Source organism: Spinacia oleracea, chromosome 2 (genome assembly GCF_020520425.1).
Source record: "Spinacia oleracea cultivar Varoflay chromosome 2, BTI_SOV_V1, whole genome shotgun sequence".
NCBI classification, from domain to species: Eukaryota; Viridiplantae; Streptophyta; class Magnoliopsida; order Caryophyllales; family Amaranthaceae; genus Spinacia; species Spinacia oleracea.
In genome coordinates this window covers 110,618,713-110,645,587 of record NC_079488.1, presented here as the reverse complement: position 1 = coordinate 110,645,587, position 26,875 = coordinate 110,618,713, and the positions used below count along the sequence as shown (strand labels likewise).

General features: G+C 35.1%; 3 protein-coding genes and 1 pseudogene across 6 annotated transcripts; 3 read left to right on the top strand and 1 right to left on the bottom strand.

Moving 5' to 3' along the window:
• Positions 1-1,028: 1,028 nt before the first annotated feature.
• LOC110796177 (uncharacterized) lies at positions 1,029-7,664 on the bottom strand. Of its 4 annotated transcripts, none has more exons than XR_008928511.1 (6): positions 6,382-7,642; positions 4,885-5,855; positions 4,638-4,765; positions 3,579-3,707; positions 2,168-3,416; positions 1,029-1,607 (listed from the first exon to the last, which is right to left on the bottom strand). XR_008928511.1 is itself a non-coding variant. In XM_056837832.1 (6 exons), the coding sequence occupies exons 5-6, from the start codon at positions 2,409-2,411 to the stop codon at positions 1,111-1,113; spliced, it is 741 nt and encodes a 246-aa protein (XP_056693810.1). In that variant the 5' UTR covers positions 2,412-3,416; positions 3,579-3,707; positions 4,638-4,765; positions 4,885-4,940; positions 6,382-7,652; the 3' UTR covers positions 1,029-1,110. The 4 variants fall into 4 exon arrangements, 3 of the variants coding, with proteins under 3 accessions (XP_056693810.1, XP_056693809.1, XP_056693808.1); XM_056837832.1 differs by having other exon boundaries at positions 4,885-4,940; positions 6,382-7,652; XM_056837831.1 differs by having other exon boundaries at positions 4,885-4,940; positions 5,778-7,648.
• A 738-nt stretch (positions 7,665-8,402) lies between these two features.
• Positions 8,403-10,122, top strand: LOC110796173 (NAC transcription factor 25-like). The gene is made up of 2 exons (XM_022001207.2): positions 8,403-9,021; positions 9,806-10,122. The coding sequence occupies exons 1-2, from the start codon at positions 8,551-8,553 to the stop codon at positions 10,079-10,081; spliced, it is 747 nt and encodes a 248-aa protein (XP_021856899.1). The 5' UTR covers positions 8,403-8,550; the 3' UTR covers positions 10,082-10,122.
• A 5,385-nt stretch (positions 10,123-15,507) lies between these two features.
• LOC110796172 (putative transcription elongation factor SPT5 homolog 1) lies at positions 15,508-19,723 on the top strand. Its single transcript, XM_022001206.2, has 9 exons — positions 15,508-15,917; positions 16,704-16,850; positions 16,951-17,118; positions 17,213-17,296; positions 17,393-17,668; positions 18,095-18,250; positions 18,334-18,426; positions 18,524-18,608; positions 19,466-19,723. The coding sequence occupies exons 1-9, from the start codon at positions 15,756-15,758 to the stop codon at positions 19,657-19,659; spliced, it is 1,365 nt and encodes a 454-aa protein (XP_021856898.2). The 5' UTR covers positions 15,508-15,755; the 3' UTR covers positions 19,660-19,723.
• A 3,112-nt stretch (positions 19,724-22,835) lies between these two features.
• Positions 22,836-26,566, top strand: LOC110796171 (heat shock cognate 70 kDa protein-like; annotated as a pseudogene).
• Positions 26,567-26,875: the final 309 nt, after the last annotated feature.

Here is a 26,875-nt window from a genome sequence, read left to right as displayed (position 1 = left end):
TTAGTTAAGCACTAAAACTAATTAGTAAAGCAATGAAACCAATTAGTTAAGCAATCAAAGTGGTCTTTCCGATAAGACGGTCTTACACAAAAGTTGCCGATAAATCTAAGTGTAATTTGACAAGAAAATAGCATCATGATTTCCATGATAATGAAATTTTGTCTCAAGCGTGTTTTTCTTCATATATTTGCATCCCCACCTAATACCACTCCCCAAATGATAATGGGTCGTAATGAAAATTTATAAAGAAAAAGACATAATTTTGAGTGAATTTAGCATCACCATGTGAATGCATATTGATTATCCTTACAAATTTACGTACAAATTCATTCTCATTGACATCATTTATGGCCGGCTACTAAACGAGGCAGTAAAGGATATCTAAGATGTAACACAAATTTGAACTTGTAACTGGATATCAAAGATGTCGATGGAATCATGGAATTGACCTTAAGCCAATCACTACCTAGTTGGTTAGGGACTTTGTCAATTACTACAATTGTTAAAAATTGTCAATTATTACTACCGTCTTTCTAACAATCGATGTCAATGATTAACTAGTTGTCAATCAATCATCTATCTTCCGACTTACTAGTCAACTAATGACAACATAATCACCCTAATTATACTTTGATCATTAATAAAAGTTAAAGCCACCCAAAACTTTGAAAATAGAATAAAATCCTTAAAATCGAGGAATGTACAAAATTCTCTCTCTCTTATGTGTTCATCGCTGCTCCTTGAAGCATACACTTAAAGGCTAAAGCCTAAAGGTATGTAAATAGTTTAACACTATTGTAATATCAATAATGATATTGCTTATTTAGGATAAAGTACGTACTCCGTTCTTAAATATTAGTCTTGTTTTGACTTTTCAACTCGTTTCAACTCAATATTTAAACTTAAATACCTCCAAATACGTATGTTAAAAAAATCTAAAAATTTGATATTGTTAAACTAGACATCAAAACGAACAAAATAAGATCTCACATTAATATGCTTTAAAGTACGTATGAGAAAGAAATAATAGTTCAAGATTCTAAATAAGACTAATATTCGAGAACATATGGAGTACACAATTTTACACTCACTTTACCTAACAGAGTGAAGTTAAGATTTATCTTTCAATAACTTGGAACCCATCTCAGCAACAAGGAAAGCCTCAATGCTACCATATTTAACAAGCTCTTCTGAAAAAACATCTCTCGATTTTTCAGAAAACCATGGAACCTGTTTAGGCTTCACCACCTCCATTTCAGTCCCAAGTACCGGCTTAACTAAGCTCCACACATTGCTCTTCTTCGCAAACTCGCCTTGAGTCTCAATCTTCCCCAATTTCGCTTCCACCAAGTCTCTGATCTCCACTTGCTTATGGATCGCAAAATCGGTCCCGTTCTGAAGCTTCTTAACCATGGTATTCAACTCTACTCCGACGACCGTGGTTCGGTCATTGGAAAGGAAGTCTTTAAGAATTTTGGGTTGTTGAATAAGGAGATAACCACTCTCAAGATCGTACGGTTTCCTTAGCTGTACTTCGATTTCCCACATGAGACATTGGTCGCCGGCGCATAGTATGATGACTTCGTACGGATGGTTCTTGTGAATGACTGAAATTTCATCAACAACAAAGCTAATTAGAGAGTGTTACTACTATATATTATCATATTATCATGAAATTTGAAGCATGCATCACGTGTATTTAGATCTAATATCACCGAAGACATTGCTAATTGATTAAGAGTGTTTTATATTATCTTGAAATATGAAACATGCATCACATGTATTTAGATCCAGTATCACGTACTTGTCCGGAGGACACAATATTTTTTTTACAATATGTAGGATTAATAATGCATATGAAAGCATCTTGGAAATATATAGTTTGCAAAGTGTACCTAAAAAATAGATTACTATGGTAAAATAGCGGTAGCAAAAGGTCATGTTTGGCAAAATTAGCATGTAGGTTTTAGCGGTTGAGTAGTAGGCAGCTGGTAGCAGCGGGTAAAAATTAGCTATTAAGTTAGCGGGTAACTATTACAAATGTTCGGTGAAATCAAACGCTACTACCGAATACACCTTAATATTTATGGCAAATTGTCCTGATATGAATTATGAAAGGAATATGAATTATGAAGGGAATATGTGTAGTTAGTACTTAGTTACTTACATTTAGACTTAGTAGTCCAATACGTGTAACGGCCATTAGGATAATTGATGCTTCGATCCGCCCAGAGGCCGACAACCATGGGTTGCTTCTTGTTCTTGTTGTTCTTCTTGTACATCTTTTGGACTTGACTTATCCACTTCTTTGCCGCCGACTCCGTCCTCGCCCAAGTGGTTGTGATTAACTTGTCTCCAATGGTGATCAAATAAGACTCACCATCTTTTTGAACCTTAGTTTCCATGGCCATTCTTCAATTCTTGTAACCTGATATAAACAATTAATTTAAGTTTAACATAATGTTTTACTAATTGGAGAATCTTTACCGTAAACAATGCTTACACGGTGAATTCAGAAACACTACGCCAATCAAATTTATGTCATTTTACTATCACTACAAGAATTTGTATCTTTAATGACAACCTAATAACGACAGATCAAAAAATCCGTCGCAGAAGCTTTTGCAATGGGGCTAATTAACAACCAAACAAAGACGGGAACAACCGTGGTTAATGCACTACTACAAAAATGGGCAAAGAGATCCTTTCAAAATGGCCTAAAAGACCCCTTTTGAGGGGGTCTCTATCTCAGAGGTCTCTTTGATTAAGAGACCCTCTCATCTAAAGGGGGTCTCTTTGTTAGAAACAAGAGACCCCTCAGGTAAGAAAGGGGGTATGTTATATAAACCATACTTAAAATAATTAAGAAGGGGAAAATACTCATTCTTAAAGATACGAGGTCTCTTTGTTCATTAAATTCAGACCTCATATGTAAGAAAAGGGGTCTCTTTGAATTTTTATTATTTTTTTATTCACCAAACTCAGACCCACTATTTCACCTAACGGGTCTCTTTGCCGTATTTTTGTTTTTTTAAAAAATGGTTTAGTAAAGACCCAACATCTCACCTAACGGGTCTCTTTGACAATTTTTAATTTAAAAAAATAAAAGCTACGCTGATATGTTTGCATATTGATAATTGCTTATATTACCAACCGAAAGATAAACAAATATTACATCCAAAATCTTTTACACAAAATTACATATTATTCATTCAGGATTTTTCACTTTCATAAATCTAAGTTTTACCTCTAAAAATACAAAAATTGGGCAAGTACCGGAATAATATCTTTTTACAACCTAAATAAGCCTAATAAAAAAAAAATACTATGTATATCTCTGAAGTCGTACACCCAAATAGACGAGGGCTAACCAGTAATCTTCGTAAACGACTATAGGTGGGTGGCTTGCCCCTATTCTGTTGAAACATTTTACAGAAAGACGATTCAAGGAATTAGCCAAAACAAATATTCAACCAAATAGAAGGAGCTCAAAATGAGCAAATGCATCATCAGTTAATAATATGGCTCCAGTTTCAAGTAAAACTAATACATCTGAGTCAAATGTGGGTTGCATTTACCTTATCTATGACCACCAGGATCAAACATTGTATGACTCACAGGAGAGAACCTCGATATCTTATTGATATCCATATTTTTGTGAACACCAACATCTAGTAATTAGAAAGTAATCTGCTGAAAAGAACAAACTGCAACACATGGAAAGAGGTCTTTTAAACTCCCTGACAATATTGATAATATGAAATCAAAGGAAGAAGAGAGCTCAAACATTACGTCAACACAGGGCATCAAACGCTTGATAATATGGATCAGTATCAATACTCAAAGCAAAGATTTTTTTTATGTCCACTAAAATCCAAAAAGAAAAACAAAAACGCGCAAAATCAATGGCGGGTAATAACATTGTATCTGTGTGTGCTTTGTTATACACGATCAATGTAAAGCTCTTCCAACATCTCTGAACTGGAAAAAAGAAAAAACACTTTACTGTTTGCTTCCAATATCCACTCCACCCATATTAAACTAATTAAAATTTAAAAATGACAAACTAATAATAGCCTTTGATTAAATGATGATATTTACATCATCTCTATAGCATGATAATGATTTCATATGATAGCTGATATGGTCAGTTTCGCCTATAATTTTATGCCCAATCTCACCTTGAGCTGGCAAAATCTGACATGACACGATAACACGACACGAATCGGACATGAAAAAAGCGGGTTAGTGTCAAGGTTTAGGACCCGTTTAATTAAACTGGGCAACACGACACGACACGTTTACTTAAATGGGTCGGGTTAGTGTTGAAATTCTCAACACGAAACTGACACGACTTAAACCAATTAAGAAAAATCAACCGATAATTTAATGTATTCGGTTACAAACCTTATAATAAAGTCAATTTTATCGAACAAACACGACAACACGACACGAACCGGACACGAAAAAAACGGGTTAGTGTCAAGAGATTATGATACGATTAGTTAAACGGGTCAACACGACACGACACGTTTATTAAATAGGTCGGATTAGTGTTGAGAATTTTCCAACCCATTTATATTCTACATGAACACGAATACGACCCGACACGACATATTTTCTAGCTCTAATCTCACCTGTATTAGTTGCAGCTGGTTCCCCTGAAGGACTAGGCTGAGCATCACCCTCAGAAGCACCTGCACCTGTTCCGCCCTCGTTACTTTCTTCGTTAAACTCGAACAGGTCAATTTCGCTTTATTCCACACTGCATTATAGATGAGCAATACGAGTTTAGATTAGAAAGTGTAAAATACTCATAGAAGTAAAAGAAAATAAGGACATGAAGAGAAAGGGAAATGAAGAAACAACTTTTATATTTCTTACCTAATAAGTGATGCCTTTAGAAGTCGAACCGCAATAGTGACATGGCATGGTAGTACCTGAAAGTAGAGCTGGCAAAATTTGACCTAACCCACCAACCCAACCCGAACCCAACCCAATAATAAAGGGTTGGGTCAAGATTTTCAACCCGTTTAATTAAATGGGTCAACCCAACCAACCCGTTTAATTAAATGGGTTGGGTCAGGTTGAAATGTTCGACCCGGAAACAACCCGCCTAACCCGTTTAAGTTCAAGCAAGTATGTAATATAGATATGTTGAATGTTATTTAAAAGATTTTATTTCTCATTTTTCCTTCAACATTGAACAATTATTTGAAGTTTTGATTCATGTCAAATACATATTGAAGTATTATTTTTTGCTATGAGATATACCACAAAAATATCACCTCACAATTCTATAGTCAAGTCAATTTACACTTAAAAGTGGAAAATAAATTTAAACGGGTCAATTTCAGGTCAACCCGTTTATTGTTGGGTTGGGTTGGGTTGAAAATCTCAACCCGTTTAATTAAACAGGTCGGGTTGGGTTGGGAAAATCTCAACCCGTTTATAAATGGGTCGACCTGATTTCGACCCAACCCAACCCATTGCCAGCTCTACCTGAAAGATAGAACTCTTGCACATTAAGTTGAAGTGTAAGAGAACAACGAATAAACATAAAATTCCCGGGTGATTACACACCTCTGGCTTGTGAGTATCATTCCAAACACATAATTCCAATTTATCCACAAAATCAACTATTTCCAACCTAATAAAATGAATCTAAACCAATTAAAATTACAAATATCATAATCCACACAAAATAAAACGAATTACAAGCGTCATAAAACCAAATAAAATTACAATTAACAAAAAAACAAAAATATCCAAATTACCTCTGGCTTTCTTGCCAATATCAGTAAATGGAGTTGGAGCCATCTATTCTTTTGTAACTATGATTAACCATCTTATTTCTAACAATATAAAACACGAAAAAATTAGTTAAAATCAAAGCATTCGTCAAAAACAGGAATGTTCCACTTCAAATTTGAAATAAATCAATAGATAATGACATTTTACGAAAATAAGGTGATCCATTTGTTCATCAAATTAATTGAACTCCACTAGTAAATCTCATACATAATCACACAAAAATTACACTTAAACTAAGAGTGACAAAAAGAGAGAGAATGAAATGAATGGCAATACTTGCCAGAGATGCTGCCGACGTTAACGGCGGAGGGTGAAAAAGTCACAAATCAGGCACTTTCAATTTCAATGGAATACACATATAAACATTAAACCTATATCTAGCAGCGAGAAACATAATAGCTAAAAATACCTACACGGTCAAAATTTCACTAGAGATGTTGAAAAAATTAACAAATTGTGCCCTAATCGACAAATCTACGCCGCCGGCTAACATCCATTTTAAACCATAAAAGCTTATAATTACGATAGCTCTAACGAAAATCAAACATTGATGAGAAAGGGAAATACCAGTGAAATATGAAGTTTGAGAATGGAAAGAAGGTGACGGTTTTAGAGCTTGGTGCCTCAATTTCTCGAAAATGTGATTTTTTTGATTGCAGATCTGCACCTCTATCGTCACCCTTTTTGGGTTTTTTCACTAAAAGATGAGGACGACCATTGAACCTAATTATGACAAAATACTCACCATAAGCAGCTTCATTAATGGAGACCTTGGCTCTACAGCAAGATCCGAGATTACTTCACCGCTTCCTTCCACCGAGCTTTTGAAATTACATATCGTTACAAGAATTTGTTTTTCTACAAATTAGGGTTTTTATAACCCTTGTTGATTTGAAGATTGAAAGAATTGGCTTTTCTTCGAATTAGGTGCAGAAATTGGAGAATGATTGAGGAAGATAAATTGGGGGTTTTGATTGTGAATGAAGGAGTGACAATTTGGGGATGATTGACTCTAGATCTGAAGGGGTTACTTTTCGCTGGTACAAGGGAGAAAGAATTTTCGTTTTTATTCCCAACGTTTTTATTTTTTATTTTTATGGAAAAATTATACAAAGAGTTTTTCGTATTAATCGAAATTAGGAAACAAACCCAGTATAAGAGATGACAGGTCTCAACTTTTTCTACTAGTGGACCCCACATACAAAAGAGACCTCTTATCTATGCTAAAAGGTCTCTGTTTTATATTTTATTGTCTGGTAAGTGCGCCCAGGTCTATATAAGAGAGCCTCTATTTGTAATATAAGGTCTTTTTAACTAAAGAGACCCGTTAATTCATGTAATGGGTCTGTTTTTAGAGGTCTCTTTGGACATTTTTGTAGTAGTGACGACGGGATTTAACGACGTCCCTTTTATGACGGATTTGTGACAGAAAATCCCGTCGTTAATCGACCATTATTAGACTTTAACGACGGAATTTCCAGTCATTAATGGTACAATTTCTTGTAGTGTATCTTAAACGTTACCGTCAAACTCACCGCAATAATATTGCAATCATATCAATTAACTTTTGTTTATACGATCATAGAAAATAATAATAAAAACCACACGAAAAACAAGTCTGAATCTTGAAAAACATTTAGAAATCAAATACTCTTGGATGGCTACATCCTAGCACAAATTGATATAAATTCATAAATATTGTAACGAAACAACATTAATTAGGATCATATTGCAATTCAATAAGAAATAGAAATTAGAAAGTACTCTGGCTATGTTCCGGTCTGATACTTCGGCAAGAATTGAACAATCTGTTATATTTTATATCTGCTAAGATTATATTAAAGCTCGAAAGCGTGAATTGTATTATTGATGACAAGGGATATATATAGTACAACTAATTCCAACTAATACTCCTAGTTGACTTAGGGATCATAATCTAATACTACTCCTGCTATGAATAGTAATCCAAATCTAACGGTAAACTCTAGGACTAATATTTAGTATTAGTTAAGTAAAATTAATAATTATATATATTAGATTATTGTAAAATAAAATAAAAATAAATAAATGGAAGTCGGTCCATCAAATTTAATCACAACGATAAATAGTCAAAAATAAAACAGGAAAGTCACAATTAAACATCTAATAACGCCCAAATATACTTCTTATTATTCATATATACTACGTAATTCATTTATTTTCCTTTCAAGTACTTGATTATGTCACATTTTGATATTCTAATAAATATATAAATCATATTTTAACTTAAATTTTTTAAACAAAATTTAATTAAACAAACCTAATAAAAAATTTATCCCAAAAGTATTTTTAATGTCTTTCTTAATTTAAAGAAACTTTGCGAATAATTTTCCCCATAATTTTGCGTTTTTTATATATCTTCGCAAGACTAGTGGTAGTAGTGATGTATAGCAGTCTAGCTAGCACTTGACCCGGCTGACTAACCAAACCTTACACAACATAGGAAACCTACACAAGAAAGGAAATCAACCCGTATGTATAAATACATCACATAATTAACCACTTAAGAAATATTTACAAACCCCTCTCAAAAATCAATTGTCTGTTGGTTCAGTGGTGATTGGAGCTGAACTTGGTAGGAAGGACTCGTGTTGGATCCATCGAAACAACAATTGGAAAAAGACTGGAACCTATATCAACCCAGAACTCACCCCAAATCCGGATTATTACGTTTCACATTGCTTCTTAGTACAAACGATGGAACCTCAACAAATACAAGTACCCCCAGGCTTCAGGTTCAAACCCTACAATAAAGAACTGATTTCTTACTATCTGGTTCCAAAGATCAATGGCGATGTGTTTCCTTTGAGTTTTATGCATGAAGTTAATATTTACAACCATACCCCTGACTACCTCGTTGCAAACTATTCACCACAAGGGGAGGGAGAGTGGTATTTTTTAACACCAAGGGATAAAAAGTACATAAATGGGAGTCGCCCGAATCGAAAAGCTGGGCATGGATTTTGGAAAGCTAATGGAGTTGAGCAAGAAATCAAGGATGAGAATAATAGAATGATTGGATCACATATGACATTGGATTACTATAATGGAAACCCTAAAGAGAATGAAAAAACGTATTGGAAAATGCATGAATTTCGAGCTTCTAAACTACTTAAGAGAAAAAGGGGTGATGTTGATGTTCCTTCTGAAGTGGACACTACTATGAGGGTAATCTTTCTAATTTCTATATCTCATCTTCACTTTAAATAATTAATGTGTGTCACTATTAATTTTTGTAATACTTCATCTGTTCCGTAAATATCTCACAGTTTGGTTTGTTATACTATCCACATTACGATTTTCGCCATTTTATATGATTCGTACGTAAGAAATTGTAGTCATGTGGAGTCATATAAGATTCGTATCGATGTATATTTTTTTTAAATTATAATTTTTATTAAAAGTCAAAATAATGTATTAGAGGAGTAAAAATCAACCATATATGGTTCGATATTCATAAAACAGAAGAATTGAAGTATATATATTTTTGTATAATTTGATTGATATTTTTAATTAAAATAATTAATATGCGGGTGACTTAATTTTTGTATATGGTTAGTGACAACATTTTTAGTAAAAATAATATAGTATGTGTAACTATTAATGTTAGAATAATGCTTTGAATCCTGCAATGCCCTAACACGGGGTTTCCTTTATATGTTGGTCTGGACTAGGATTATCTGTTTTGGGGGTTTATTTTTTGGGCTTTTCCGTATCCGTCTGGAGATTACTATATAAACTCTCTAGGTCATAACCTAATTGTATTAGGTAATCTGTACTCTCAAGTCTCAGCATGTGGACGTAACTAACACATTGTTAGTGAACCACGTTAAATCTCTGCATTCTTTATTTACGTTATATAATCTTTCTTTACTTCCGTTATAACAATTAATGTACATCAGTACATACGATGCTTGGTGTGATTATATAATTAATGGTTGTTGTGTTGTAGCTGGACGAGTACGTGCTATGCAGAATCTACCACAGCAAGAGGAGCAGGGAAAACCCAGCAGCAAAAGGTGTTGCAGTTGATGAGAATGCAAACAGCAACCACCTCGATACTCTTTCGAACCTCAACGCCAATGCTAACAACAATGCCCACATTCCTTCTAACCACTCACCGGATAGAGGAGGTGAACTAGATAACTTAAGTTTGGGTGATTTGTTAAGTGATCCAGATTTATTAAATATAATAACTAGTTTCTTATCTAGCTCTAATACCATGTAAAAAATTAATGGATGGGAAAATATATTGTTGTGTTGTGTGTTTGTTATTTGTGTGCATGCGCCTCTATTAATAATACAAATTACTACCTCCGTTTTAAAATAATTGTTATAATTTTCATTTTAATCCGTTTCATAATGTTCTTTACGTTTTGCTTTATTCTATTTTTTGACATTAAAATTTACTACCTTATCCTTTTTACATCTCAATATTTACAATTTTTTCACTCACTTTTTCTTAGTTTATTCATTGTTTTCTTACACCACACGCCTTTTTACACATTAATCTTACTACCTTATTTTATTATATTCAACCAACTTTTCTAGTTTTGTCTTAATTTTTGCAAATAGTAAATATAAAGATATTTATGAAACGGAGGTAGTAGATCACATAGGCTATTCTATTTTTTAGGATAACTACGTTATCCTCGATATAAACTAACTCGATGGGTGGGGTACGAGCTTTTCGTGTTCGATAATCAGCACAACAGTACTTCGATGAAACATGTTGTTATTAGTGGTCCTTCTGGTGTAGGGAAGGTACTTTGATATCGAGACTCAAAAAAGAATTCCCATCGACGTTCGGATTCTCGATAAGCCACACTACGCCTGCGCCTAGGGAGATTGAGATCGATGGGGCTCATTACCATTTTATGGAGAAAGTTTAATGGCAGAGGAGATAAAAGACGGGAATAAGTTCCTCGAGTTCACTGGAATTTGTACGGGACTAGTGTCATATAGGCCTGGTTATTGGACGAGTCGGGTCAGGATCAGTGCGGTCAAAAGCAAGTCGGGTAATGAAAGGGTCAATTTTAGCGGGTCAATTTTTGGCGGTCGGTCAAAGCGGACCGCACGTCAATAGCATGCCGATAGTCCAATAAGAGTCGTACCCAACAAAAACCCTATTACATGACCCAAACCCTAAACCAATTGGGATACCCTGACAAATAACAAGGACTATTGTCGAAGATGTACAAGTTGTTGCAAAAGAAGTAAAGAGGTGCATTCTCGACATTGATGTTCAAGGTGCAAATTTGGTAAGGGTTAGTTCTGTAATTGACGCGATCTTTATCTTTATTTGGCCATCAAAACACGAGGATCTCGAGAAGAGGCTTCGATTTAGGGAGACGGAGACGGAGGAGGAGATTCAGAAGCGTCTATGCTAAGGTTGAGGTCGCGAGAGTTAAACACTTAATAAGGCCAAGGGCTACTCCCCTTATTGTCATATGGTTTTAAGGTGGAATCTCCTTTGGACTTGTTAAGTGAACTCTCTCTCTTGGTGGCGGGCGCGACCCAGTCCCGTATTTAACATGGTATCAGAGCTGGGCCCACAACCTGGGCCTTGAACCGTTAATATTCTGGCCCACTTGAACCGTTAACATTCTGGGCCAACTAAACGGGATCCTTGTAAGGGGGAGTGATAAAGACACTCTGACCCATGAAACATTTTACGACGGCTGATAGAACATCACAACTACTAAACCGTATTCTTTGATACCGCAACAATTTTCAGGTTGTTCGATTAATCATCATTTAAGTTCCATAACCTTAAACATTGCATAACTGATGTTTAAAGAATAATTGCAATTAATCAGTATTTGTAACATCATCATCGATTTTATTCAATTAATCATCCATTTTGTATTTCCATAACAATGTCATTTGAATTTGATTCAAGTTATTAACAAATTCCTTAAAACTCCACCGTCCGTCCCTATCCACCACCAAGCCACCTCAGACCGTTAATTCCCTTCAATTCAGAAAATGTTAATTTTTAATTTCAAATTCGACTGAAGTTTTAGATCTGTCAATTTAACTCACAGATCTAGATGGCCAGAAATAATTTTTTGTCCAAATACATCATCATAGCAGAATAAGGCAACAATTAAATTTTCAAGGTATACTTCAACTATGGAGTTCCGATTGAAAAAGCGGTAGGGTACAAAAGGAGTAAGCGGCGGTGGTGCGGGAGGAGTAAGCGGCGGTGGTGCGGGAGGAGTAAGCGGCGGTGGTGCGGGAGGAGGAGGAGGCGGTGGTAAGGAAGGAGGCGGCGGTGGTAAGGGAGGAGGAGGCGGTGATACTAAAGGAGGAATTAGCGAATAACTCAATCGGAATTATTGATTTAGAATCCAGACACCATTTTCAATTAAAAAAATTATCAAAAAATAGTGCAATTTTTCCAAAGAAATTTCAAATCCAAAATCTAATAATTAATTGAAATAATAAATAACTGATTTATTTTGCTAATAAGAGGAGGACAAAAAACAGAGAACGGTTAAAATACAGACGGTGACGAATTCCGGTGCCGGTAACTTCTCCGGCAATTTAAATACACCGCATCGGTATTTTTCCCTTTTCCCGAAAAATTAATAATTTAAGATTAAAAAAAAATTAAAAAGAGAGAACGTATTTTTTTTATTACTTTCGTATTTATTTCACAATTTCCCTAAAATAGTTAATAAAACAAAAAGAGAAAAACACCGGTAACTACTCCTGGCAACGGAAAATTCCACCGCCTACAATTCTTCCGGCGAACAATTTTCCCCCAAAAGAAACCCTAATTATTTCGATCTTATCAAATCTTTACCAAGGTTTCCGCTATGATAACCATAGTCCAATCGAACCGTTCTCACCCCTCCAAATCCTATAAATACACCCCCGAATTCTTCGTTCTTCATTCTTCATTCACAAATCCCTTAACACAATTCAATTCTCTCTCCAACGATACCCCAATTACTCTCTCCAAAAAACTATGCCTAAGCGCGGCGGCAGCGAAGGAAGGAGAAGACGGCGGCGAGAGGAGAGAGAAGATGAAGAAGAAGAGGAGGAAGAGATGATACCGGAGAAACGAAGAAGGGCGAGCATTTACCTTGACATTATGGCTGATGAGAGCGGTGGAGAGGAAGAGGATGAAGACGGAGAGGAGGAAGATGATGGTGAGTTTTCCATTGATTTGATTTTGTTTTTCTCTCTCCGTTTTTTGGTGGTTGTGGTTATTATCTAGAGTCTTCTGATTTTTAGGGTTTTCTGTTACGTTGAACTCTTCTTTGATTTGCGCGATTTGAGTCATTTGGTATTTTGGACGGCTGTGATTTATTCTTAAGAAGTTGGTATTACTTGGCATGACGTGTACACTGCGGAATATTGGGTCGGTTACTGTATTAATAAATTGGGCTATTAAAATTAATTCACTCCAAAAACATCTTATTTGGGCCGTTGTAAGTTGTCTTTTTTTTTTTTCTGTGTTAGCCCATTCTTGAATAGCATAGACTTCGCAATTTTTTGGCTGTACCCCCATCCAAAACGATGTCGTTTTGTGTTGTTTAAAATGAACATTAATATACTGGTACAAAAATGAACATTTACTATTTCGGAAATGAACATTTATTTATTTATTTGGAATGAACATTTACTATTTTGGAAATGAACATTTATTTATTTATTTGGAAATAAACTACAAAAATGAACATTTACTATTTCGGAAATGAACATTTGTTTATTTATTTGGAATGAACATTTACTATTTTGGAAATGAACATTTATTTATTTATTTATTTGGAAATAAACAATATAGGCGCTTGTAAAAACATAAAAGACCAATGAAGTGAACAATTTCATTATAAACATTAACCATATATTTATTGTGAACAAACAAATAAACAAGAAAGAACAAATAATTCAACAAAAAAAACAAACAATATAAAAAATAACATAAAATTCCAGAAAAAAGAACAAACAATACAACAATTATGAACAATTTTATGATGAATTTTAAAGCCAACATGAAAGAACAAACAATACAACAAAAAGGAACATTTACTATTTCGGAAATGAACATTTATTTATTTATTTGGAATGAACATTTACTATTTTGGAAATGAACATTTATTTATTTATTTGGAAATAAACTACAAAAATGAACATTTACTATTTCGGAAATGAACATTTATTTATTTATTTGGAATGAACATTTACTATTTTGGAAATGAACATTTATTTATTTATTTGGAAATAAACAATATAGGCGCTTGTAAAAACATAAAAGACCAATGAAGTGAACAATTTCATTATGAACATTAACCATATATTTATTGTGAACAAACAAATAAACAAAAAAGAACAAATAATTCAACAAAAAAGAACAAACAATATAAAAAAGAACATAAAATTCCAGAAAAAAGAACAAACAATACAACAATTATGAACAATTTTATGATGAATTTTAAAGCCAAATGAAAGAACAAACAATAAGTTTGATGAATGAATTTAAAAAACAACAAGAAAGAACAAACAGTACAACAAGAAAGAACAATCAATACAAAAAGAAAGAATAAAAGATCAATGAAGAGTTTAATTATGAACTTACAAACAAACAAATAAACAAGAAAGAACAAACAATATAAAAAAGAACATAAAAATCCAGAAGAAAGAACAAAAAATACAACAATTATGAAATTTTGATGGTGAATTTAAAAAACAACATGAAAGAACAAACAGTACAACAAGAAAGAACAAACAGTACAATAAGAAAGAACAAACAGTTCAATAAAAAAGAACAAACAGTCGACAAGAATGAACAAACAATATGAGTGTGTCGTTTTGGGGGGTACAGCCAGAGCTGGCTGTACCCGGGTACAGCAGTTAGCTATTGCATGGACTTTGCCAATACGACTATAAAGTTAAATGGGCCAAACTCGTATTGTTGGAAATAAAAGCTTGATTAAGTTCGGCTCGAGCTCGGAAATTCCTATTCAAGCTTAGTTCAAACACCAAAATACTTGGCTCGACTCGGTTTGTTGACATCTATACTTTTATGGAAAAGTTTGCTTTTTTTTTTTTTATTTGTTACATTAACAGGAAGATGTCAATTCGTGGACTATGAACAAGGATGCACATGACATTGCGACAAAAGAACATGCGATTATTTCATATTTTATTAACGAATAAATAATAAATATATTGCGACAAAAGTAATTATTATTTCACTTTCTATTAACGTATAAATAATAAATATATTCAAGTTCCTTTCACATAAGAAACGTTCTTTTTCACTATATATTCGTGTTCTTAAAGTGCACCATGGTCAATATGCACCATGGCCCACCATCTAAAGTGCGGGAGGCCATTAGGTGTACCTATTTAAGACATTAAGAACATTATAATATAAACAAATAGATTTAATAGTGTACATATGATGTTCTGTAAAATTTAATTATGTATGCTCAATGTAAAATTATAAGCATCTGCTATTGAAATGTACAATGAAAAAATCTGTAGCTAAGATAATACAAACATTCCTCCTCCTTTTTTATATTTAAATAAGTTATTTAAGTAAGTGTTTTCATAATTCTAGCTCAGTGATCAAATAATTGCAATGATGCCATCATATGATTGGAAAAATGTGAATTAATGTAGAATGAAACAATTAAGATCCAGAAATATAAACAAAAGATGTAACTTCACCTACAACTTTGTTTGAGACAAGTGGGGTTAATTGCATTGGAAGGTTGGATGAAAGAAAGGGCATGAACTATTGTAATCAGCTTAGCAATGGTTCTGATTAATTGGATGGATTTGTAGGTTTCTTTGTTCGTTCAGATGATGATGAAATCCCGGATGAATATGAACTTGTTGAGAGATCGAGAGTCCCTAGATCGAGAGATGATGAGGAAGAAGAAATGGATGTCGAAGCCATGGAAAAAATGGTTAATGAAAGATATGGTTCTAGAAGTTCATTGGGTTATAATGATGAAGACTATGAAGAAGACATCACTGAGCTTGAGCAGCAGACTCTTTTGCCATCTGTTAGGGACCCGAAACTATGGTTGGTTAAATGTTTGGTAAGCCTACATATGATCACTATTTACTGACTAATTAATCTTTTGAGTTTAATTAATGGCTTAATGCTAGACCTGATTCTAAAAGTAGGCCGGGTTCGGGCCGGGTTATGACAAAAAGCCCGATATGTAGGGTTAGGCCATACTTTGGATCGAGTTTTTCTGTCCTAAACCTGTTATTTTTGGCCAAAACTAGCGGCTTTTCGGGACATTTTGGTCCGGGTTTGGCCGGGTTCGGTCCAAGTCACGACAAAAAAATTCTACTCGGCTCAGGGCAAATATCGATGCAATTTTGTATGTCCAGAAACCTGCTATTTCTGGCCAAAACTAGTTGGCTTTTGGCCCAATTTGGTCGGGCCGGGCTATTATATCTAAAATTCCAAATTTACATTGCTCAAAACCCGCCCAAAAAAATTAAAATTGGACTGGGCCCAATAATGGGCCTAAAACCCACCACTTCTTGGACTGGGTCGAGTAAGCGGGCCAAACTCAAGATGATCATGTCTACTTAATATTTAATGATTACATATTTTCTTACATAAGAATGTAAGATGGTCAAAGGCACAACATGAATATTGGTAAAAAACAAAATGGTGCAATATTTGTGGAACAGAAGTAATTAAAATTCCAATTTTGAGTTTCTCAAAACCCGAAAAATTAAGATTGGGCTGGCCCGATAATGGGCCTAAAAATATAGCACTTTTCGTGCCGAGTCAACGGGCCAGACTCAAGATGATCATGTCTACTTAATGCTTAATGACTGTGATGTGTGTTCGATTCTGTATGTAGCCTGGTCGCGAGAGGGAAGTTGCTGCATTCCTTATGCAGAAATCATTGGACAAAGATTCAAAATCACATATTTTATCAGCTATTGCCCTTGATCATTTAAAGAGTTACATCTATGTTGAATCATACTGCGAGGCTCATGTCACACAGGTATGTAATATTAATCCTTTTTATGTTTATGCAAGTATCAATACATAATAATTGTTGCTGTTGAATATCTAATTTAATTCTCATCTGTATGTATTATTAGGCTTGCAAGGGTATGCGTTATGTCTTTGCTCGTAATGTAACAATGGTACCTCTGAAAGAAATGAGGAATGTCCTCTCAGTTGACCCTCTTGACAGCAAAGAGATCCATGTTTCTAGAGGAGATTGGGTTAGACTGAAACGATCAAATCTCAAAGGCGAACTTGCTAAGGTTTGAATTTGATCCATATTTTGATGATCTTCCTTTCTCGATAACTCATTCGATGTTTGAATGATCAAATTTCTGGTTATTATTATCGTTATAGGTTGTAGATGTTGATACAGTGAAGCACAAAGTTATTGTCAAAGTTACTCCTAAGTTGAGCGCTTTATCTCTATCAGATAAACTGGTATACTACCTCCGTTTCATAATGATCATTACAATTACTAATTAAAGACTGTAATTTGAGAACACGAAATTTGGGTGCTCTTTGGTTTTTTCTCAGGAAGGTGTAGACTACTTGTATAAGACAGTGGCTCTGAGTTCGGTTACTACAGAAGATATACAGCCAAGTATTCAGGAAGTTGAGAACTTTCGAGATATTGGAGATGCTGATGTTGATTTGGGAAGTTTATTCAGAGGGAAAGAGAAGGGATGTTGGATGAGGGGTGATGCAGTTGTGGTGATGAAGGGTGATTTAAAGAATATGAAAGGATTCGTTGAGTATGTTGAGGGAGATATTGTTCATATCAGACCTAATGAGAAGATACCATTACCAATGGTAAATTACTAGTTGATGTAAAATTATACTTTAGACCTGATCAAATTGCGGGCCGGGCCAAAAATTCAGGCCAGCCCCGACTTAAAATTTCTGCCCACTAGGTTGGGCCTGGGCAAACTTTGGCCCGAAAATTTCTGCCCAAACTCGCTATTTCGGGCTAAAATAGCGGACTTTCTGGCCATTTCGGGCCGGCCCAAATTATAAATAAATTTTCAAAATTGAGTTGCACCAAACCCACCCAAACAAGTTTAAAACCGGGTTGGGTTGGGCCCAAAACGGGCCTAAAATTCCCGCTGTTTTGTGTCGGGATGGGCCGGGTAAGCGGGCTGTGCTCATGATGATCAGGTCTACCGTACATACGAAAAGAGATGAATATATGTTCTTGTTCTGATGACCAGTGTGTGGCCTTGTCCTTCTTTGTGGCAGAAAACGGTTGCTGTGCTTGGAAAGGACCTAGCCAAGTACTTTGAACCCGGCATTCAGGTGAAGGTTATATGTGGTCAAATGGAAGGTGCAACCGGTATGGTTGTAAAGGTTGATCAAAACAAGCTTGTTATTCTATCTGATGAATCCAAAGAGCTTGTAAGTTATAAACTTCAGTACTTGTACTAGTTCCAATATTTCTGCATCATTTACATTAATCCATGATTTTCTCAATATTGCAGATTACTGTATTTTCTGCACAAGTTGTGGAATCGAATGAGACATCAGAAAACAGAACCAAATCTGGGATTGGTTACAGTAATCAGGATAAACCTGTAAGTTATGTTCATATTGCTTCCCCTATCTTTTATACACAGTCCTCAGGCTGTGAATCTGTGATGATGTTTAACTGTCATCTCCATTTTCCTGCAGCAAAATTCTTCAGCCTCGAGGCCTTTACCAAATCCTGCTAATTCTTCCGGGAAATTGCTTCCTGGAAACCGTCCTTCATCTACTTGTATGTTAATTGTTCCTGGTCTAAAACTCAAACTTTTTAGGATTTTTTGTCAGAAAGTTCATTACAAAGTACAAAAACTGTGACATAAAGACCTTATACAAAAAATTGTTGTTAATTGAGACTTTTACCCAATTTTTGGTGGTTGACTCCAGTTTTCCGGCGTTGACTCGCATGTGTCCGACACGTCATTAAAAAATTATTTTTCCCCTTTAGTTCTCCTTTAACTACCTTAAAAACCAAAAAATAATTTTAAAAAATACTCCCTCCGTCCCTTAATACTCGCACCGGTTTGACCGGTGCGGAGTTTAAGACTTTTGAATTGACTTATTAATTTAATGGGTGTTAGTTAATAGTGGGGTGTTTTTTTAATATAGTTAGTGGAAATGTGTAAGGGGTGGGAAGTGGTGAGAGAGGGGTGTGGATTTTTAAATGATTTTTTGTAGGGAGTAGGGGTGTAGGTGGGGTAATAGGTAAGTTTGAGAAATAATATAATATTGGTAAATATTTCTATTTATAGCAGCGGTGCAAGTATTAAGGGACGGCCCGAAAAGAAAAGCGGTGCGAGTATTAAGGGACGGATGGAGTAACCCTCTACTTTGTACGGATTGGACGAATAAGAAGAAATAAGCACGTGCCCGACAAGTGCGAGTCAACGCCAAAAAATTGAAATCAACAACTGGAAATTGGGTATAGGTCCAATTCACAACAAAAAATTAAATTTTATAACAAAATTTTTTATAAGGTCATTTATTACAATTTTTTACTTTAAAAGATGATTTCTGATAAAAAAAAATCCAACTTTTTATAATCATCTAATGATACTACTTCGTATTTTGATAATTGATCGTGTGGCACAGTGGGGCGAGGGACAGGGTATAATTGGAGAAGACATGATTCATTCATTGGTAGTAATGTGAAAATACTCCATGGTCCTTACAAAGGGTACCGCGGATGTGTTAAGGGTGTTAATGGACAGAATGTAAGGGTTGAGTTACAGGCTCAGATGAAAGTCGTTACAGGCAAGTTTACCAAGATTATACTAGACTACTAGTACTAGTATAATTTCTAATTCATTTTTCTTCTTATTTTGCCTAAAACTGTACTCATGTTTGCAGTTGAACGGAGCCATATATCTGACAAGTTGGCAGCTTCAAACACCAACTGGTAAGTTCCTTAGTGGAAAACTGATGTAGCAGAGTCTGGAGTTTGGGGTTGATTCTGATTTCTGAGAGATAAATTCGCCCTTAATCTTTGAATTTGTCGATAATATGTATGTAAATCTTGCAGCAATATGCCGCAGCACAAGATAGGAGGAGAAACACCCTTGCATCCTCGTACACCTATGCATTCCATGGGAGGAGAGAGTACGCCATGGCGAACTCCATTCCGTAGTTAGTTATTGCCCTGTAATAATGTTTTTGGGTACATAGCATGATAGCAATGTTCTCAAAAGATGTGACACCCACGTACTCGTACATTTGATGGAATAGTTCAATAGTTCATCCGTTCCTTTCTGTTGTTTCAATTCGTAGTTAAAAATTCATTTTATTAAGAATTTGGGGTAAAATGTGCATATCATTAGATAATGTTGGTCTACGAGCAGAGAGATAGAAAGAGAGCAAGTGAGAAAACTCACTGTTTCGGGCGTTTCTGGTTACTTCGATGATGGTATGAGCGTCTTGGCCTTGCTCCGAATCCGGGCTCCGAGTCGTGTACGATCCTGCAAGATATGAACTCCAGGCCCTCGGGGTTGAACCCATGGCGGAGCCTTCGATGCCCAAGTTAGTGTATAAACAATGTATATTTGAGAATATTTAGGGGAGAGAGTAGGTAGGAAAATTAGTCTTTTGTGAGAGTTTTTGACCTCCCATCTCTTACCTCCAAAGAAGGTATTTATAGTAGTAGCATTTGGTCCCAAATAGTGTAAGTGGATTCTTTTGGGCATATGAGGCTATTTTATGGTCCAGTAATTATGTTGGACTTATGTGGGATGTGGTTTCTTTGGCCCGAAATGGGAAGGTAAACTTTGTCACCCAACACTTACTATTAATGCTACGTTCTATTGGACTTATTTTAACTGAATTTATATTATTTGAACTTAACTAAACTTATTTGAACTTTACTGAACTTATTTGAACTTATTTTATCTGAAAAAACTTATCTTATTTGACATAAATTTATTTGGGTGTGAAAATATCTGAAAAAAAACATAATTTTGCTGAGCTTATACTTGAACTTATCTCAACTTACTTTGTCTAAAATAAGTCAAAGTAAGTCCAACAGAACAGAGCCTTAAAGGTATGAATAATATCAAATTAATATACTTCCTATGTTCCAGAAATATCGCACCATTTATTTTTTACACTATTCAAACTACGCCTTTTTTTACAATAAATCTATATTGTTGGCGCCAGGCCCGGCCCTAGGGGGTAGGCGAGGGGTGCGACCGCCTAGGGCCCAAGTCAGAAAGGGGCCCAAAGTTATAATCTGTCCGGTAAATTAGTACTAGTAATATAAAAAACACATTAAATATACATGTTATTTCCTTGGCTCATTGATAGAAAGTAGTATTAAAGCTTTGATACCTACTTAGGTCTTGTGTTCGACTCCTCTCACTATCTTTATTTATTTTGTTTGTTTTTCTTGTTCACTTCCATCTTCCTTTGTTCGTTCAACTCTTCTTTTTTTTTTTCCCTTTTTTTCCCCTTTAACTTTGTCAATATTTTTTGTTAGCTTATACTGTAAATTTTTTATTTAAATTTATTTTTTAGCAACTAATTTTCTCATTTATAATACTTTGTACATATAGTGTCTCAATTATTTAAACTCTTTATTTGTATAAGCTTTGACCTTTAATCCTTTACAAGATAATTTAATTTTATGTTGAGTTTATGTATGTAGTATTTGAGTTTTAGTATTCAGATCTAATTGACGTAACTATATGTGGGTGAAAAAAATGCTTATTTGATGGACTATGGTCTAAAAATTTTAAAATAGATATCAAATTTTAATGATTACAAAATTAATCGATACTTTCATATGCACAAAATGAACCTTTATTTTTTTAAAAATAAATTCTTTATGCCTATTAATTATCTTGTAATTAAGTAAGTATTTGTTTTATTGAAATATTTCAAGAGATTGACTAGAGCAGGTTTTTGAAATTCTAGGATCCTGTAAATGAGATATAATAATTTTTTATTAATTTGAATCCAACCATATAATAGATTTAGCAAAAAAAAAAGTATAATATTATTTCAGTTAAATACGTATCATTTCGGAAGGGGTCCTGATCCCTTATTTCGCATAGGGCCCTCACAATATCAGGACAGGGGCTGGTTAGCGCACTACGCCCGGTTTTATTGCTTAATTTCTCTTTTTTTTTATACGAGGCTTCCTCTCTCTAACATCTACAAAAAAGAATGTATTAAAAAGAAATATGAGAACATTTGAATGAGATGGAGAAAGTAATCTGTCCAATGTACACAATAATCAGAATCTGATTCGGACACGATTTGATCCATTGAACAGAAAACGGAGGGACTCCCTCCAAAATTAAAACAAATTTATCAAAAAGGGCCTTTTATAACACAAATTTTGCAAGAAAGGATCTTATATAATTTCTTTTTGTGAAAACACACCTTAAAGTATTTTTTTTTTGCGAGAAAGGACCTAAGGTAATTTTCCGGCATTGACTGAGCTTTTCCGGCAATTGACTTGCACGTGAGCAGCACGCGTGGCTTACGTTGGCTAAAGACACTAATTTTCCCGAGTCTTGCATTTTCAAACTTGATTTTATTTCGTTTTTTTTTTTCCAACTTTAGGTTTTAAAGCGTAGAATTTTGGAGGAAAATTGGGTATAATTAGCAAAATAAAGCCACACGTGCTTCTCACGTGCAAATCAATGGATGGAAAAGCTCAGTCAATGCCGGAAACCTACTTTTGGTTGTCTTTCGCAAAAAAAAAATTATATTAAGGTGTGATTTCACAAAAAATCTATATATAAGGTCTTTTCTCGCAAAAAAATTTACATTAAGGTTTGATTTCACAAAAAAAATTATACAAGGTCCTTTCTCGCAAAATTTGGATTATAAAAGGTCATTTTTAGGTAATTTGCCCAAAATTAATGTCACATTTTAAGACATCTTGACACTCTCCCAACTTCCAAGACTAAAATTAAAAACGTTCAAAGTAGACATCTTGAGAGTTGACAGTACACTGTACACTCTCCTAACTTCCAAGTTCCAAGAGTAAAATAAAAACGTTCAGCTTAAAAGAAGGGAAAGAATTCAAAGTACTGAACTAGCTCACAGCTCACTCCCTTCATTTACCCAGTAAGAAGGGAAAGCAACTGCCGGGGAACTCCTTCGTCGCGCAAACTATAGATTAAAACCCATAAAAATGGAGGAAAAAGGAGCCGAATGGCCAGCAATCGGAATCGATCTCGGGACGACTTACTCATGTGTTGGAGTTTGGCAGCACGACCATGTAGAGATAATCACCAACAACCAGGGCAACCGAACGACGCCGTCTTGGGTTGCTTTCACTCCAACTGAGTGCCTTATTGGTGAAGCTGCTAAGAATTAGGCTGCTGTAAACACTACAAACACCATTTACGGTTCTCTCTCCTCCCTTCTCTTACTCTGAACTCTGAATTACGGATTAAATTATTAATAGCTGTTGTTTGGAAGGCATTTTCATTTTTATTTTGCCCAATTACGGATTTTTGGATTAATTTGTTCTCATTTCGCTGAATTTATGCTCTAATTTTGGTTAATTTTGGTTTTTATAGGTGTTTTATGTCTAACTTTGGCCAGTTTGATCTAATTTTTCTTTATCGACTGATCTAATTAGGTTAACTTCTGGTCAAATTTTGGTCAAATTATGGTCCAATCAAATCTATCGTGTTTCCAATTTTGTGTGATTTTACTTCAATTTGGTCAAAATAAATCAATCAAGGTCAAATATGTTTCCAGTTATGTTTGATTTTTACTTCAATTTGGTCAAAATAAATCAAATAAGGTCTAATATGTTTCCAGCTTTGTTTGATTTTACTTCAATTTGGAATAACTTTGGTCCAAATTTCTCTAATTTGGGGGCGAACCCTTTGTATAGAATGGTCGTTTTGTAAAAAGGACCAATTTTTATGTGATTTAGGGTTACAAGACTGCAATACAAATGTAGACTTCATACTACAGAGTTTCCTGTAAGATCTATGGCCAGTATTGATATGTAACATGAGCAAACATTTTGTATGTAATAAACTAAAAATTAATGAAATGCTTGTGCCCTTATCAAGACTACACTATGTCCATGTTATGTACGTGTTTTGAACGTAACGTAAATACCTTTTGTAATTACTGTGGTATCATTGAAGCTTCAATTGAAATGCTTTCGGGTTTAGAGAATTGTTCTACATTATGGAACGAGGCTAAATAGTTTCTGGTATTCATATTCTGTAAAAAATACTTGTAACATGGCTTAAACGACCATATGAAACAAAAATTGGTGTCACTCTACTCTGTATCATAAAATGGGAACTTGGGGGCTTGGGTTTGGTGGATGCTTGAGCTAGGTTTTCATTGAACTCTCTTTTCGTATTATTTTTATTATCCCGAAGTGTTTGTGCTTCACCTGAAAGGGTGTTTCAGGTTGTCCGACTGTTTTTTTTTCTTCTAATCAAGAAGTAAAAAAGGCTGAATATTTATTTCTTTCTGGAATCTTGTACATAGTTAAGCTAGATTACATTTTCATTGTATCCTTGTTCAATTTATGTATATTTTTCAACGTATTTTAACTTTATGCCATCATCCACACTCATTGATTGATAACACAGATGCAAAGAGACTAATTGGTAGAAGATTCACTGATGAAACGGTACAGAGTGACATTAAACTTTGGCCCTTCAAGGTTCTTTCGTGTCCTCATAAAGACAGTAAACCTGCAATTGTGGTCACATGTAAGGGTGAAGAGAAGCAATTTGCTCCGGAGCAGATATCCTCCATGATCTTGATGAAGATGAAAGAAACTGCGGAGGCATATCTTGGCTCAGATGTCAAGAATGCTGTTGTCACGGTTCCTGCGTATTTCAATGACTCCCAACGACAGGCGACTAAAGACGCTGCTACCCTTGCTGGGCTCAATGTCATGCGTATTATTAACGAACCAACAGCAGCTGCCATTGCCTATGGTCTTGAGAAGAAGATCATCGACCATAAACTTCCTGTAAGGAATGTGTTGGTGTTTGATCTTGGTGGTGGGCCTTTTGATGTGTCTTTGGTGCTTGTGGGTAAGGGTTTGTTTGAAGTTAAAGCTATAAGTTGGAACACACACCTTGGTGGTGTGGATTTTGATAACAGAATGGTGAATCATTTTGTAAGTGAGTTCAAGAGGAAGCACAATAAGGACATTGGTAAGAATCCACGAGCTTTAGGCAGATTGAGGTCGGCGTGTGAGAGAGCAAAGAGAACGCTCACATCAACAGCAGAGACTGGTATTGAAGTGGATTGCCTATTTGAGGGGATTGATTTCTCTTCCACCATTACCCGTGCTCGGTTTGAAATAATGAATATGGATTTGTTCAGGGAATGTGTGGACCTTGTTGATAAGTGTTTGAGGGATGGCAAGATGGGAAAGAGTGATATCCATGATGTTGTTCTTGTGGGTGGATCAACTAGGATCCCTAAAGTTCAACAAATGTTGCAAGATTACTTCAATGGAAAGCAGCTCTGCAAAAGTCTTAACCAAGATGAGGCTGTTGCATATGGTGCAGCTGTTCATGCTGCGATCTTGAGTGGTGTGCGGCATAATCAGCAGATTTTGCTTGTGGATGTTACTCCCTTGTCTATCGGTACTGAAATCGCTAATGGTGATTTAAGTGTTGTGATCCCAAGGAATTCACCTATTCCAACTAAGATGGAGAAGACATTTTCTACGCACAAGGACAACCAGACCAGAATGGTTAATTGTGTGTATGAGGGTGAGCGACTGATTGCCATAGAGAACAATTTTTTAGGCGAGTTTACTCTCTATGGGATCCCCCCAGCACCGAAAGGTGTTTCCAAGGTAATTGATTGCTTCAGCATTGATGCTGATGGCATATTGACTGTTACATCAACGGATAAAAGCACTGGGAAGAGTAATCAAATGACTCTTACCAATCACAGTGGGAGGCTATCTAAGGAAGAAATTGATATGATGATGAAAGAAGCTAAGAAATACATGGCCAAAGATACAGAGCATGAGAAGGTGTCAACAGCTAAATCTAATTTAGAGAACTATCTCAACAAGATGTGGGATATTCTGAGTGGCAACTCTGCAGGAAAAGTTGGAATTCAAGCCAAGAAGACAATGGAAGATACCATTCAACAGACTATTCAATGGCTAGATTGGAATTCCCATCTCACTGAAGCTTCTAAGTTTGAGGAAAAGTTGAAGGAGCTTGAAGGCATTTGCAACCCTGTCATTGCTAAGATGCAGCAGAAGGGTACTGAAGATGGAGTTTCCGTCCCCAAAACTGAACCCATCTGATATGTAAGTTGAATTTGGTACATCTAAATATTAGATAGTCCTGTCCTGCTGTTATACAGTTCACTCTCGTTGAAGATTTGCTGATTATGCTCTACTAACTTGGCCATTTACAAATTGCTGGTACTGCTTGACAGCAGTTCTTTTGTCAAATGTACGAACAGGATTGCAACTTTGATGATAAGTAAAGAAATTGAACTTGATTTTTGACTTACTACTTGAATCGTTTAGAAGATTCGACCCTGAGACCTATTGTGTAGGCACTGTAGGGGCTATTAGTGTTACCACTAGGCACTAGGTCAAGACCTCAGTTTAAGTTTTTAATGTGTCTTATCTTCATGCAATCTAATTATTCAAATATGTAGTATTATTTGATGTAGCTAATCCGTATGACATACAATCTCTATTATTATGGTGTTTATGATGGTGTTCTTGTTAATGAGGCTTTACATTACGTCGTTACTCATGATTCTGAATCTATGTTTGTGACTACCTATTGACAGAATTAGGTGGGTGTTTGTGTCTGTTGATTAATTCTCATAAATGTGATGTAATCTTGATGAAATGCTCAATTCTGATGATGACTTGGATGAAATGATCACTCCTGATGAATACCTGTTTGTTTAATTGCTGGTGGATTTTTTGATTCATGGTTGATATGCAGGGGAAATTACTGCTGTAATATGACTAATATCTTAGTATTGATTTTAAAAGATATGTTTATTGCTCTTAGCTAGGTA